This window comes from Strix uralensis, chromosome 5 (genome assembly GCF_047716275.1).
Source record: "Strix uralensis isolate ZFMK-TIS-50842 chromosome 5, bStrUra1, whole genome shotgun sequence".
Taxonomy (NCBI): Eukaryota; Metazoa; Chordata; class Aves; order Strigiformes; family Strigidae; genus Strix; species Strix uralensis.
Genome location: NC_133976.1, coordinates 69,273,338 through 69,288,861, shown reverse-complemented (window position 1 = coordinate 69,288,861; position 15,524 = coordinate 69,273,338). Strand labels below are relative to the sequence as shown.

Here is a 15,524-nt window from a genome sequence, read left to right as displayed (position 1 = left end):
CTCAAAGCAATTTACAAAGAAGGTTAGTACGACTGTGTCCATTTTACTGATGGGGGAACTAAGGTAAAGAAGCAACTTGCTGAAGGCTGGGTAGCAGATAAGTAGCAGAGCCAAGAATAGCACACGAGTCTCCCACCTTGGCAAGCATCAACCAGCAAATACCAGACTCCAAAATTATTTGTAAATTATACTGCCACAAAGTAATTTGCTAAACAAACATATACATGAGTTTATTAATTTTAAACTATTTCTAAGTACAAATACACAAATACACATGGATACCTATCTATTTCCCTATAGAGATTAAAAGCCTCTCTTCATCCACCATTCCAAGCAGCGAGCTCTCATTGTCCTCGACATGCATTACAACCTGCAGCATTCTGCAGGTTCAAATGCTGATGACTGCTACTTTGTAAGCTTATTTATAAAATTATTATTCCTAAGATAATTCATAAATACATTGACTGTTCCACTTAAGTATGCTAGGTAATTTTTCATTAGAAACCTAGTTGGTAACGCAATCAAAATTTAGTCAAACAAGTGAAATTTCATCAGGTTTTCTCCATAGGACACAAAATGGGAGAACTTTCCAGGACACTATCGTAATGCTTGATGGCTTTTTCATGCTTCAAAAGTTTTTCTTCAGGAAGACTTCCTCTGAATTCATTGGTGTATTCCTGATTCAGATTGTTGTATCTGGGAGGGAGGATAGGGAAGGAAAATACTAAAATGATTATCCTTTCTGGAATTAGCTTCACCCATTGTTTATTAGGTAATATATTGCAAGCTACAGTGCCTTCTGAGTCCTGGACTTCTAAGCAGCCAAAAACATAAGATAGTGATAGGCACTTTCCTAGAACCTTTCAGAACTTCAGGATGAGAAGTGCCAAACAGGATGCAGATGATAATAACAGCTGTACTGTGTCATTTTAACAAATTTAAAAAAAAGAAACATACTTTTTCCCTCAGATAAATTTTAGTATCTTTTTTCTAATTCAGAGTTTACCACCACCACTAAATCAGTGTTTATTTGAATAGTCCTCACCCTTTTTTCTCCTCTCTGGGAGAATTATTCAGCACAAAATGAAACAGTTACATTCAACCTCAGAAAACATATTTCATGTAGGTTTTAGTTGTGTTATTGAAAAATTAGGTACCTTTATTTTGAAGTAAAATACCAATTTGAATTAAAATTTTTAAAAATTTTTCTTTTATTTAGGAAGAGTGGAGGTCAACAAATTTCCTCATAAAAATATATTAATTTGGGACAAAATTATTTGTCGAGTTCAGTGCAATTTTATGGCCACTTTTTGATAACCAAAACCTTTTAGTTTTCAGCAGTAAATGTCACATATGAAAATTTCATTTTACAGAAGAATAAAATCCCATTTTATAAAAGGAAGACAAACTACATGCAGGAGAAACTTTCCTAATCATGACTCAGGTCACATTTAGAACAAGAGAATTAAGAACTAGTCACCAGAGTAAACGGACACTTGTGTCTCGGGTTACATTGAAATTATTGACAAGATGCTATGGTTATCTTTGGTGCTGCAGAGTTAGTGCTATATATAATAGGAAAAGCAGTATTTTTCTCAAGAGTTCTACAAGTACACTGCCTTTGGAAAATTTTTATTATTTCAATTATCAAATCATTAATTCATCAAGGTTTCTGACGGATTTCCCTAGAACTGCAGCCCAATGTCTAAGAGAGAATGCCACTCACACGTGAACCTTCCCACTCCTGGTGACACAGGTTGCTTCCCTTCCTGTTCTTGGCTGTGAGAATTATGTATAACACTGACAACAGAAAGTTAACTATGATTAATGTTCCGGAATACAGAAAGCAGGACAACTTTCAAACCACCCTGGATGTAAAAAGGAATTGCAGTTGTGAGTTCTTTGCATTTTACAGGCAACATACAGGCATTAAACCTAGGCTCTATAGGCATTAAATTGCTTCCTGTGGGGGGGCTAATTGAGCAATTCCATTGCTTCCAGCAGAAAGTTGCTTTTATCTCATTGCCCAGTAGAGTATCAGAAAATATTTCAGTGTTATTCTGTTGAAACTGCTGCATACAGCATTAACCAGTAGTGGTCTGCTCTTTTCTTGCAACCCATTCCCCTACTGTCCTATACTAAAGATAGAAATCCTTCTTTGCTCATTGAGATAACAGCAACGTTTTCTGTAGATTGGTACAAAGCCAAGTGCAGTGGAGGTCAGTTCCATGACTGAGATACATTGATGCTGTGGTCTAAACTCCATAACCTATCTACATCTTTCTGTAAAGAACAGGATGCTCTTCATTCTTCAAGGCATTTTTATACTAAGAAGACCCCTTAAATATTTAAGGCTAATTACATCAGTTGGTTTTGTTTTTTTCTTTAACCTTACCACATAATTTTAACTGTGAAATCTCTCTTCTCAAGGCAGATGAAAAATACTGAAGTCTGAACCCTGAAGGATAACATATGATCTATCACTACCAATTCTTTATTACACACTAGTTTACAGGTTTTGCAAGATTTTCTACCCGTATCTACAAATGAAACATCAAGCTTTCATTTTCTCACACATACCTGTGCGCGATGGTCCAGAACCCTAGGGTGTTCACCATCATTAAGGAAGCCAAGAAGAAGAAGAATCTCTCCAATTTACCTTCATGCAGCAAGTGTGGAAACCAGTTGCCTGACAAAGCAGACATTTGAAGCAGAATTAGTTTACATTGCAGGATGAGACACAGCTCACATGAAAGACACGAAGATAACTTTGTGTAAGACACAATCACAGCAGGTGCTTTGAACCCCCTCTGTAGCTATTTATACAGACTTCATTCTCACAGCATCTATGTTATTTTGAATCTACAGTGTACTTTGCTCCTGCTTTGCAGACAGGCAATAGAGATCTAGAGAAACTAAATAACTTTTCTAACAAATCTGAAGTGTACTGGAAAACCTAACTCTGCACAGATACTAGTATAATGATTGGGCCATCTTCCCACTATATTATCCTGTGCACATAGACGAATGTCAAATGTGAAAAATTTAGGAAGAGCTAGAATTAAGGTAGTCTGTAGAAATCCTTATGCACATCTCTCATGCTTTTAATAGGCCCTTCTTAAGAAAAAAAAAAAATGCATAAAAAGCATTTGTTCAGTGCCTTGGATGGTGCTCCATTACCAAGATGCTACCTGACATTTTACTTTATCTTCCTTTATAGCTGTCTTTAGCTGTGAGTCTGCAACGTGTCCTTGTCTTGCACATGGCATTTATTTGCATGAATCAGACCTTTTTCTACCAAGGCTTTTGGCAATATTGTCTGGGACATTTTGGCAGCTTAAACTCCATTCAGCAGAGGACAGTACCACCTATATACACCCAGAATCTTCCCTGCCTGTATTCTTATGTGCTTTAGTTTGCAACTGTCTTGCTTTCAGTGTTGTCCATTGCAACCTGTCTGCAAACAAGCTCAGATGGTAAATACCTGTGGAAATCAATATGCTTAAAAGAAAGACAGCCCCAGTCAGTCTGCATCTGAAGACAATCAGTACCTGAAGTATCAGAGTCAACTAGAGCAAAAACATAAAACCAAGGTTGAAAAAGAAGCTACAGTAGATATAGTATATCAGAGAGTGTTCTACAGTGCTGTAATGACCTTGTGCACTATTTGGGCATACAGGATATTTATCGCCTTTGAAGATGAAAGAGGGATTGTCTTCATTAGCAAGTAGTGAAGTATAATAGGAGCAAATACAGAGCATGAAACAGCGGGTGCTAAGAACAGGATGTCCACACCATGCACAGCTCAGGGGGCTTCACATCAGATCAGTTCCCACTAACAGCTGGAACACATCAGGCATGAGCATTTTTTGGGTTTAGTTCCATCCAAAAGGAATGCAGTTTTTTTGTGCTCCAAGATCACTCTGTGATGCAAATCAGAGATTCAGATCAAAAGCACACTCCTGATCTGAACTGAAACACCATCATCAACGTGCCCAAAGTTGTCTTTCTTTGCTCCCTCAAAGTCTGGTACCAAATCCTACCCATCTAAATAGAGTGGCTATTCACCACTTGAATGAACTAAAAGGGAGAGGAGAAAAAACAGCCTTCTTTGCCATAGCTGTGCTGTACAAACCTGATAGCCTTAACTGATGTTTTGGCCACTAATGACATCTTTAGCCATCCAGTGTCACTCTTATCTTGTCAAAGCGGTCTAATTAGAGAGAAAGAGCAGTTCCACAGCCCAAGAGAGCCAGCAGTCAAAGGATACACCCCACCCCACTCCATATACATATATTTACATTTTTCTCTTTTCTTCCACATCTCAGAGTTGTAAACACATTTCTTTTCAAAGCAGTTACTTTTAGCTCTCCTGGGATTAACAGAAAGGAACTGCCATCAGTGCAGCAGTTTTCCCTAACTCCTCCGCAGTTTGCTCCATGCCACGTTACCTTTCTGCCTGTCACAGAGCAGCAGCACCTCACCTCCGCGTGTGCAACTCCTTTTGTAGCATTATCTCAGAGTGAGTTTTAAAACGTATCATTTAACATTGTCAGTTGACTGAGCTCCTAGGTGCTATAACTTCATTTTAGTAGCTTATAAACTTTTACTGTCATAATTCACAATCAGGTAGTTTTTCATTTCACATCCCCCAGTGGCCAATAGAAGTCGCAGAGAGAGTGTATGTATCTGATGAAAGAGAAAGCATGCATGGGGTTCGGTGCTACAGCTTGTCAAAGCAGAGTTCACACTGTCTGCTAGGTTATTTACATCGGGTAGGCTAACTGTATGAGCAGCAGGAGCTTCCTAATGGAATGGTGTTACAATGGAACTTGAACAGAAAATATGTACTTAAAAATAGCACTGAGCAATAAAAAAAAAAAAAGGTATGAATTTAGCAGCTGCTAAGAGAACGTAGTAAAATGGACCTTTGAAACTGTCTTAATGCTAGCAAAGGCACCACATTGAAGTGTTGAAAGTGGTTGGATTTATCAGGGTGGGAGGGCAGCTTGGCAAGCAGATCTGGGTTCTGCCCCCACTTCACCACTGGTATCCTCCACAGCCTGGGTCAAAGATCATTGCTCTGTCTCCTCTGTGCTTCTTTTAGTAATTGCCAGTGTTTAAACAATGAGGCCAGGATAACGACACAAAGCCTTTAGAAAATCCTGTAGTATAAATGAGCAACAGCATAGGCAGGGTCAAAATTAGATTGGGCATGATAAGACTCCAGTGCCCATAGCACACTCTCTAGTTTACTGCTCTATCCAAAGCAAGAGGTAGCAGCAAGGTTTTCTTTTCCTTTCGGTGAGGTTAAACAAGGTGTGTCAGGGATGCCTTTCTCTACAAGAGAAATAGGGGTGGCAGCAATCCTAGAGATATCTAGACTGTTATCTTACTGCCAATATGAATTTTCATTAGTGAATATAGCAAAGATTAATCTAATAATTTCCTATTTTCAGTCAAAAATATTTACTTCTCTTTTCTTTTCTTTTTTTTTTTTTTTTTCTTCTTTTCATTTTTAAATGGAAGTTGGTTTTCCATGAAAGAGGGGATAGACCTGAACTACTGGACTACATTTATTTATACTTACACTCACTGCATGGACAATCCTCTGCTGGGAAGAAGCCTTGGGAGAACACCCCCCAGTGTTAAAACATCAACCATGTGTTTCAGGCAACAAAACTCCCTCTAGAGGCTTTCACCCTTTACCCCACTAACACCTTCCACAAGCTGTCTGCAGACTCCAGCACCCTCCACTGACTGGATTTGGGGTTCACACTTTCAGGATTATACTCTCAGTCATGAAAATCAGGAATTTATTGAGACAGTTTGTTTGTTTTTGCTGGAGTAAGACGCCCTGGGCACTACTGCGTTTGAAGAGTCCAGCGCTTTCTCATCCTTGAATCAGCATGCAATATGCTAGCAATTCACTTTCCCCCCAAAGACACTGCCTTTGGGTTCTGTCAATCCTTTACTTTTCTATGGAGATTGCCAACAGAAGTGCCAATTACAAGGTTGGTTTGTCACATAGATAATTGCTCACTGGGAATTAACTTTCTACAACAAGCTCCTGATTTCCATTTTTATTCCAACAATGGAAATACTTTGTAGCATGAATCACCCCAGAGAATCAGAAGTTTCCTTTAGCTGTGTATATTTTAAAGAGCCTTTTCTTATTGGTTAGAGGTGAATTGGTTATGCATTTCATGGCAAATTTAGAACAAACTAGAAGATTAAGTCTAGGCAGAGTCAGTTCCTCAAGCCTGCTATACTATACATTGTTGAAATAAAGTGCCTGGTAAACTTCCACCGACATTTGGCAGTCCTATCAATTTTGCATCAAAAACGCTCGGGTAGTACAAGGAGGAATATTATACAATACCAGGAGAAAACACCTGATGCTACCAACACAGGCAGAAAAGTAGGTGAAGCAGGGATTAGGACACAGAAAAACACACTTTCCTGGGCTGCTTCTGGTGGATGACTGGCAGCAACAAACTGATGGCAATACTAGCCATCAAAAGATGTGGAAAGGGCTGTAAACCAGTCTTTGACATATAGTAGTGCACACAAGGTATCTGTTACTATGATGGCACCCTTGGAGCTCTCAATGGATTCACAACAAAGCCCAAAGTTGGGTATGAGTTCATTTACTGAATAACACCATCATATTTTAGTATTGGGAAAACACAGAAGACAAAGCAAAACAGTCACATGCCAGAAGTTAGCCTATTCTGTATGATTACCACATTTTTTACAGCTATCCTGCAACATAGACTATGATTATAGAAAAATTTAATTCATATCTTAGAAAAGGATTGTATTGCCTTCCATCATTTCATCAAGATAGTGGGCATATATTTAGTGTTTAATCACATCCAAATTAAAGTCTCGGTCTGCCTCTAATCCCTATTAGCTAAGTAGGCACCAGTGGACACCACCATCTGGACTGCAAGAAATATGCTTTAGCTTTATCATCTTTGGTATTTAGAACCACACAAGGCTCCAAACTGGAAAAAAAAAAAAAACACAAAAAAATCCTAGTTCTCAAAATACAAGAAGGAAAACTGTGTCTGGGGCAGTCTCTTTCCTCTGACCTTTTTTTTTTTTTTTTTCTTTCATACATATTTACATTAATATTTTTAGAGAAATGTATTCTGAAATGATTGGCATAGGAGGACAGGTTTTGTCTTGCATCTTCTTCCATTAAAATGTTAGGAGAGGTAAGAGATCCAAAAGAAATCAGTTTCCCAGCTTGTACTGAAAATATCACTGTCACCCGTCATCTGTTTGCACTCGTCAGATTTTTTAAAAAAAGTCTTATTTTATCATATTCACACCATCCTCCATAGATGCGTTAAAAATGATTAATGCAGCTTTGACTGTGACTGATATCTGATCAACTTTGCCAATAAAAACCCAAATAAAATTCTAAACTAGTGACATGAAATAGGATATAAAAATGTTTAAATTTTGTCAACACCCTCTGTGCTTCAGCACTTCAAAATACACACTGGAGGATCTACTTCACTGTATCCTGAATTGCTTCATGGCAGGCATGGTCTCATTGCTTAGAGATGGGAGAACCAGAAATAGTCTTGGCTCAGGTTTTAGTGAAACAAGAATCATGGGACAAGACAAAAGCACCCATAGCTCAACATGTGCATGCTAAACCTTGTTAAATCTTACAAAACCATTGCACAAACACTATCATCTTTCAACAAAAGAGAAAGGACTTTGGTTTTCCAATATAAACAAATGAGTTCAGCTTTTTAGGGAAAAAAAAAGTTTTGGTTGGTTTGCTTTACTCCCAGTTCCATAAATTGTCCATCTATCGAACGTTTTACAAGCTCTTTAAACAGAGCTAAAAAAACCCCAAATATAAGTAATGAGAGCTTAACTTGTGTCATTTGACCTTAATTTGACCTAAGAGGGGTCACAATTTTATTCTCTGAGGTGCTGTCATCTTTAGAAGTAGGTAACCATTAAGTTTTATAAATTAAAAAAATATTATTTTGCTGATCTTAAGCTTTTCATCAAACACCAAAGAACACCATAAGAACACAATGGAAGAGTTTGGAAAAAATACAGATGGAACAATAGAATTTTGTATGTAACGTTTCCTATCAAACTAGAAGAAAAACAAAACCAAGCCTAAACGCCTCTTTGTTTTTGTTATAGTCTATACCCAGCACCAGAAGTCTGATCCCAAGCCTACTTTGATTTATGAGTCAGCACAACAAAAGTCTAGCTGGGATGAGTAGAGGAATACTCTAAGTCTTCAGTCTGAAGTGTTTTAACAAATTAAGATACAGGAATATCTCCATTATTTACAAGCTGTGAATTGCATGAATTGTAGTGACTTGGAATAATTAACCTAATTCAAGCAGGCAACACTTGGAAAGAGACACCCAGTGAGATTCCACTTATTTTTAGAAATAAAATGCGAGAGCCCAATAATATGTTGTTTACATACTAATAGGGAAAGTAATCTCTACTAACTAAAGCAACAGAACAAACATTAAACATTTTTCACTATATTTTCTCTAAAGCTTTTCAAGTTTTGCAGAGGACTTCCCTTATTTAGGGGCTTATTCAGTCCCATTACAGCACCGTAATCTGAATACAGACTGTCACTGAATCACTTGGAAATTTAAGAGTGACTTTTGCTCAAGATAATGGTGTGGTCAATTGCATCTACAGGAACAGCAGATCTGACAAAGTTAAATAAAGACATAAGTTACACCTTTTTTTATAAAGCTAAGTAGAGAAGTTTGCCACCCAGCTTCATAAAAGTGAGAAGTATTTTAGCCAGAAAACTTTTTCAGTTTGCTCAAAAATCTTGAGCAAAAAGGGTTAGAACACGGCAACTGCAGTCTGTGGAGAATTTGGAGAGTTCAGGCTTTTTGGTCCCAGCCAGGATAAGAATTTGAAGGCTCTGATAAAACAGTATTTTTAGCAAGAAATGAACATTTTCTTTTTTGAATCAATTAAATGTTTTCATACAGACTTACAGAAAAAGAATAAATTGCCTTGATATAAAATTAGACAAAAAAAAAATCTACTGAATTGCAAACCAAATGCGAAAATTGATTTCCTCTATCACTTTGTATAAAAATATTCTATAAAGGAATAAATTACATATATAGATGCACAGCATAGTAAAAATGTTTTGATGTTGATATTATGCTTAATTATTTTATAAATATTTAATTATACCCAAAGTCAAATTGCAGTAAAATATGTCAATTTTACTAAAACAAAATATTTCAGCCTTATCAAAATTAATAATTACCATACCTTTGGGGAGAGGGGAAGAAAAAGAGTCATCAACACAGTCTTTCTTGAAGAGTTAGTTTCACTGAACTCATATTACACAATGAAGAAAAAAAAATAAATCTATTCCACTGGGGGACATCCAAGGAGCTCTGCTCTCCACATTGGTTGCCCTGGTACTTAATAGGTCTTTGCCTGATTCATCTGGGTAAGCATTCCTGTTTTTTACCCATCTCTAGGTGATGCTTTTATACTTCGTAATAAAATTTTAATTGAATTGTTAACTTAAAACCAGCACTGCATGTCAAAGAACAATTCATTTGTTCAGATCTTGCAAGTAGGAATTACAATTTCTTGTCATACTTTAAAAAAAAAAAAAACACTTCCCCTTGTTTTTAAGTTACACAGTTCTTTATGTAGGAAAGAGAACAACCCAAAACTTAACTATGAGCAGTTACAAAATTCTGCAGCCGTGGTAATTGGAGCAGTGTTGTGCATTAGGGCCAACAGTTGTGCTCTATAAAAGAACAGTTCTCTGTAATACAGTAACAACAAAGTTTACTAATGGAAAGCATCTTTAGAAGTACTCCTTCAGCAAGTGGAACTATTTCAGGTATGTGAACAAAGGGATACCTATCCTTTGATTCAAGAACTCAAGTGCTTTACTTTTTAAATTCACTTATGAAACAAGTCTTTTCTGTATTAAACAAAGATTCATCAGGAAAGGAAAAAAGACTTTAAGAAACTCTTGGCCTATCTTGAAAGTCAGGATCCCAGAAAAATCTCCAGTTCAGGGTTTACATGAAATACTCAACAGGCTGACTCTGAAGCAACTCCTTTTGAAACAGTAAGTTCTCTGGGAATTGCAGTATTCATCTGCAAAAGGGTAAAACCACAGTGAGACCATATTGTCACAGAATCTGGTTCTTCCAGTAGCTGGGCAAAGGGAGAGATATAAGATGGTAAAAGAGAACTGGTGGGTCTAGAGGAACAAATTCCTTAGACAGCTTTGAAACACTCAATCTCCTTTCCCCTACAACACTGTAGAACGGAAAGAAAGGCATGTTCTCCATTCTTTGAAGCACTAATCTTGCACTCATATCCAGAGGCTTCCATGTAAGCATGGTTAACATGAATGTAGTTCTCCATGAACATAAAAAGGTGCTTCCTAGACAATTTATTTTCTTGTCTTCTAGAACAGAAGTATAGAGATTGGAGGTGATGGCTTCCTCAAGATGCCATCCTCTACTTACTTCAACTATCAAAACAAAGAAGACTCATTAGAATTGGATGAATCCAGCTGGAAGGCTATTTCCTATCTTAATATCATCTTAATTGTTAGAGCAAATCAATAAAACTTTGGCATCCCCCTTAATTCTGCTGCCTAATTCTCCAAATCAATGTTAGAAAACTGCTCAGGAACACCGGTCATGAGCATATTCTTACCTTGAGTGCCTGCGTGGGCTGTCTGAACAAAGAAAGCTCCCATAAAGCAGCCAGCTCCATTAAAGAGAGTTAAAAAATGCATGGAAATCCCTCTAATTCTTTCTGGCACAAGCCAGAATGAAAGTAAGGAACCTTAGAAAGGAAGCAGATACACGTTTAAAAAAAAAAAACAAACTAAATCATAAGTAAAAGACAAAGAATAAAAAAGAAAATAAAAATAAAAGAAGGCTAAATAAGAGAAAAAAATCCAAAGTGTCTCTAATAGGGAATTTCCATATTTTACACAGAGAACGTATTTGCTGCAGAAGGGTAATCAGACATGTTAGTATGTACCCTATTAACAAAGGATTATTTAAACTGTTTAAATTAATCTCTGTAACAAACCATCTCACACACAACTATTGATATTCCACAAGTACGTAAAGATTTTTCACCCAGACAGTTGCTTTCATCTTTTAAAACCTCAGGCATAGCAAGACAAGAGACACACCACCACAGTCAGCAAGTGTGAAGACAGCAGATGTGATATTTACTGCAGGACAGGGGGACCTCTTATGCCACAGCCAATGCAGCATGGTCACTAGTAAATACTTCAAAAATCCAGAGCTCTACTTTAACTTGTATGATTAACTTGCTTTAATTTAAGGCTGGATAATGCTTCTCTTCCCCAGAGAGGAATCCCCAGAGTCACTGGCTAATTTTTAACACACTGTTCTTCATCTTCTTGCCAGAAGACTAAACCAAAAGAAACAACAGCATTGGTGGTGAGGGGGAGCTGTAGCATGCTGTTGTAGCATGACTATAAATAATCCCACCAGTTGTAATTTGGCTAAACTAGGTTACAGTAACAGTCTTTATGATGGTTGTTCTTTCTGAGTAACTTTTCCTGATTATCAAAACCTCGTTTCCTAATTTCACACCTTGAGCCCTCATCCACACTTGCTCTCCAAGACCCAGTGTCTCCCAGCCTGCTTTATTAGTTGAGTTTGAATGTCCTCCAGCTTGAGAAACTTGTCAGCAGAGGATCCTATTTGGATGCTGAGTTGCCTGAAGCATCTCTGAATACAAATGAAACTTTGCAGTCACCATCTTCCACCCTTTTTAATTTGGATGTCCAAATGAGAGCTTTGGAAACATATTAAAGAAAAGAAAAAAATACCATGGACAGTATTTTTTCCTCATTCACAATAGGAACCAAAAGCCTGAGACCAAGAGAAAACGGGTGATCCTGGGACACCATCTGTAGATGCAACAGTACAGTCTGAAACATTGTACAGTTAGTGTCCTAGCTAATTTGAATCACTAAAAGCCTGCAAAGTTTTTGGTTATTCCCCCTTTCTAAAAGCAAGGGTGCAAAGCATGCATCTTGGCCAAATTCAGCTTGGGTAATTGCATCCTACTTACCTAAATTACCCCTGCTGTTTCAATTGCATACTCCGTTCCTCACTTCTCCCACGGTGCTGCTGTGAGCTATTAAACAGCTGCTGCATTTCACCCTGGAGACTATTGCATTTCATCGGTGGGTGAAGTGATCCCCAATATATCCTTTAACTAACAGGGCTGTTTGTTACAAGGCTTCCCACTTCTAAGTGCTTTGAGACATCTTGATGGGCAGATGATATTCTTGCAGCACTTCGGCAAACACTGCAAATCTGCTAACCCTTTGTAGGGCAGAGCAGTTACAGGGCACCAGACAGCTTGCACACTGGCAGTGTAACACAGCTGCAGTGGCCAGCAGCTGGCTTCCCTTCACCAGCAATCTCATGTACTGTGGGGGCAAATGCTTGCTAACATCACCCCACAGAATGGAGTTGTTTTAGGGGGGTTTTTGTGGAGGGGTTTTTTGGGGTGTGTGTGTGTGTGTGTGTTTTTTCGTTTAAATCATTGGGCTTTAAAAGAGTAATTTCCTAGTTTAAACCAAGCTAGGATTACAAATTCAAGCTGTCAGAGACCTGTGAGATCTTACATTCTAATATTGTGGATGAAAGTAATTATTTTATCATTGTTTTATTTTTTAAAGAGTACCTCAGTGCTAGGGAAACATTAAATGCCGATATTATTCTAAGAGATGCTGATGAAGCAGATGATTATATAAAACTCCTATCAACAAGATAATGAATTCTACTGTATAAGCACAATTGTAAGTATCAGGGCTCAAATGTGGATAAAGAGTTCAATATGCCAAATCTAGCTCCTCTAACCAAGCACTTCAGAAATGAGCTATCTCCTCCCTTCCCTCTGATTACAAGTGTGAACATTTCTGTCTTCAACTTGGATCATGTACTTTCAGGTCAAGTAAATTATTATGATAATTGAATTTGACCTTCTGCATAACAAAGGCAGCGAAATGTCAGGAAAGGTGAAACAACTATTTAAGTGTCTAGGCTGTCATTACCGTCCATAGAGTTCCACTGAATGGTTCCTGAACACCAATTCAGTTCAGACTGAAGTAGAAACCTAGAGCTCAGTTCAGTAGCCTGAATACAGATGCCCAGTGCTGCCTGAAATGCTCTAGTGCACCTTAGCCATCTGCACAGGGCTGTCTGCTAAGATGCAAGACCCATAGGAAGGCCATGCTCTTCTCCAGCAGCTGCTGGAGGTCACACAGGTACTGTAGAGAGCCTGCTTGCCCCACGTGTAAAGCCTAGATACCACATGACAAATGGTGTCAGACGTCTATGTGTGGGCAAGTGAATGGAGGCCTGCATCCTCATCAACTTCAGCAGTAATCTACTATTTTAGACACCTACCTTTAGTTTTCTACATGCCCGTCTCAAATTCAGACTTAGTCCCATTTACCTGGGTTCTTGAATCTCACCTCTAACTGCAGCTCTTAGCAAGATGCTTAATCTTTATTTAAATGGGGAAGACAACTTTTCTTCCTAAGAAATTCTAATCACAATCCTTTAAAAAGATTTTAAAAAACCCAATAAACCCAAAACCCACCCCCAAGACAGAGCTTTCTTTTCTAAAGGCTAATGTCATCTCCCAGTCATTGGACTTCTGTGTGTCCCAGCATGCTAGATTAAAAAGCCTTATTCTACCAGTAATATTCTTCTCATACTTCTGCATGAGAAGACTGTAAGCAAGCCACCTCCTAACCTTTTTTTTGTTAAGCTAAACAGAGGAGGTCACAGTTTTCAGTTACACTTAGCCTGTAACCTAGAAACCACATTACCTGCCTAGAAACCTGTCTCAGTTAAGTACTTCAGAGCTATTGGATAAAGAGGCATTATGAAAGTGCTAAGTATTTAAAACTAGGGAAAATTACCTTTTTAGTGACGGACTGTGACCCACAGCTCTCAGTAGTCTTAGACTATAAGAACGAAGCTGAGACAGTGAAGTTATTTCCTGCTCTTAAATAAAAATCTGAACATTTCTGGGGTTGTACTGGAACAATAGACACTCAACCTGTAGAATTGAATGCCTGCAAAAATCAGCTAGTCAATTACTATACCTGTGCCTCTTTAAATGGATGTTGATTAGATTATTTCTGTAATACTAACATTTTTTTAAGGTCTGCAAGGTAAAACACTGGTAAGCACTCTGCATGCTCCTCAGAAGAAAATAAGCCTCAGGAATGTCAGTGTAGATGTGGAAAGGTAAATTATGGAAGTGAGAGAAGGTTCAGACTCACAATCAAGATTGTGTCTACATAATTTACGGATGGCAGGCATGAGCTAAGCTCTGCAGAACAGGGGTGTTTATCTCTGGCTCCATGCCACAAGCTAAGGCATCATGCTCTGTGCAGGCATGTTCACATGGCTCCTGATTGGAGCACAAACAAAAATTTTGCATCTGTCTACAATATTCTCCAGGTTAGCCTGTCAGTTGAATTGTGTTACCGGCCTGCATATGCTCTGTGTCAGTGAAAAACACGTAATAGTTCTATTAGCTGGGTTCACAAATAAAAAGGGTTAAGCTAAATTGTTTTACCTTGCTTTGACTGTGGTCCAAAAACTGCTCATAGACCATGACCACAGCTCAGTTGTCATGTGCGTATTTGTTCCATCTCAAGAAAATCATCACAGAAGACTTCAGGTCAGAATGGACCTCAGGAGCTCATCAGGTCCAGCCCTCCTGAAGCAGGTTCAGCTTCAAGACCAGTCACACATCTGAGCCCAGAGTCCCACTGCTCTGATCATCCCCCCGCTGAATGGTGGATTACACACCCCAGGGACCTGACCAGTCTCTGTTACCTTCCAGTTAATCTGGAAAAATGTCATTGCTCACTCTGAGTTACAGCCAGCAAGACAAATTATGCTACTCTGAGGCAGGTAAAGCACAGATCTGTTCATTAAGCCCGTGGAAGAGAGCCAGGGATAAAATATCAGATGACAGTAATTATTTTTAGGAAACTGATATTATTCTCTGCAAATCAGGACACTCTTGCTTTAGCCTATTAGATTTTTACTTACAGGAGGGAGTTACCAAGGCTTCAGCCACTCCAAGTAGGATGTACTGAGGAGCTAAGTGGAAGCAAGGCATGGAGGAGACCAGGAGAACCTCCTCAGAAAGCATCTGCTCCAACTGAGGGAAATGCTTTCGGTGTACTTCAGAGAAGCCAGCAACCATCACAGAAAGTGCAGCAGATAACTGACCTACAACTGGGTAAAGAGCACAGAGAACATTCACTAACGCTGTAGTTACAGGATCATCATGTATTTAGATGGAAACAAAGTTCTAGGAGATACAAAAGAAGCTTCCCCCCCCCCCCCCCCCCCCCCATCTCTCTGGACACATAAACATGAATAAAGAGTACTCACTACACCATGAGCCTAACTGTAAATATATGGCAAATG

The 15,524-nt window shown here is 38.5% G+C and overlaps 1 protein-coding gene across 1 annotated transcript in view; it reads right to left on the bottom strand.

Annotated features, from left to right (window-relative positions):
• Positions 1–551: 551 nt before the first annotated feature.
• Positions 552–15,524, bottom strand: part of SLC15A5 (solute carrier family 15 member 5) — a 33,343-nt gene continuing 18,370 nt past the window's right edge. The window contains exons 6-9 of the mRNA XM_074869462.1: positions 15,141–15,329; positions 10,723–10,854; positions 2,581–2,689; positions 552–696 (exon numbers count right to left, since the gene is read on the bottom strand). Of these exons, the coding sequence (XP_074725563.1) occupies positions 552–696; positions 2,581–2,689; positions 10,723–10,854; positions 15,141–15,329 (575 nt within the window). The remainder of the gene's footprint in view (positions 697–2,580; positions 2,690–10,722; positions 10,855–15,140; positions 15,330–15,524) is intronic.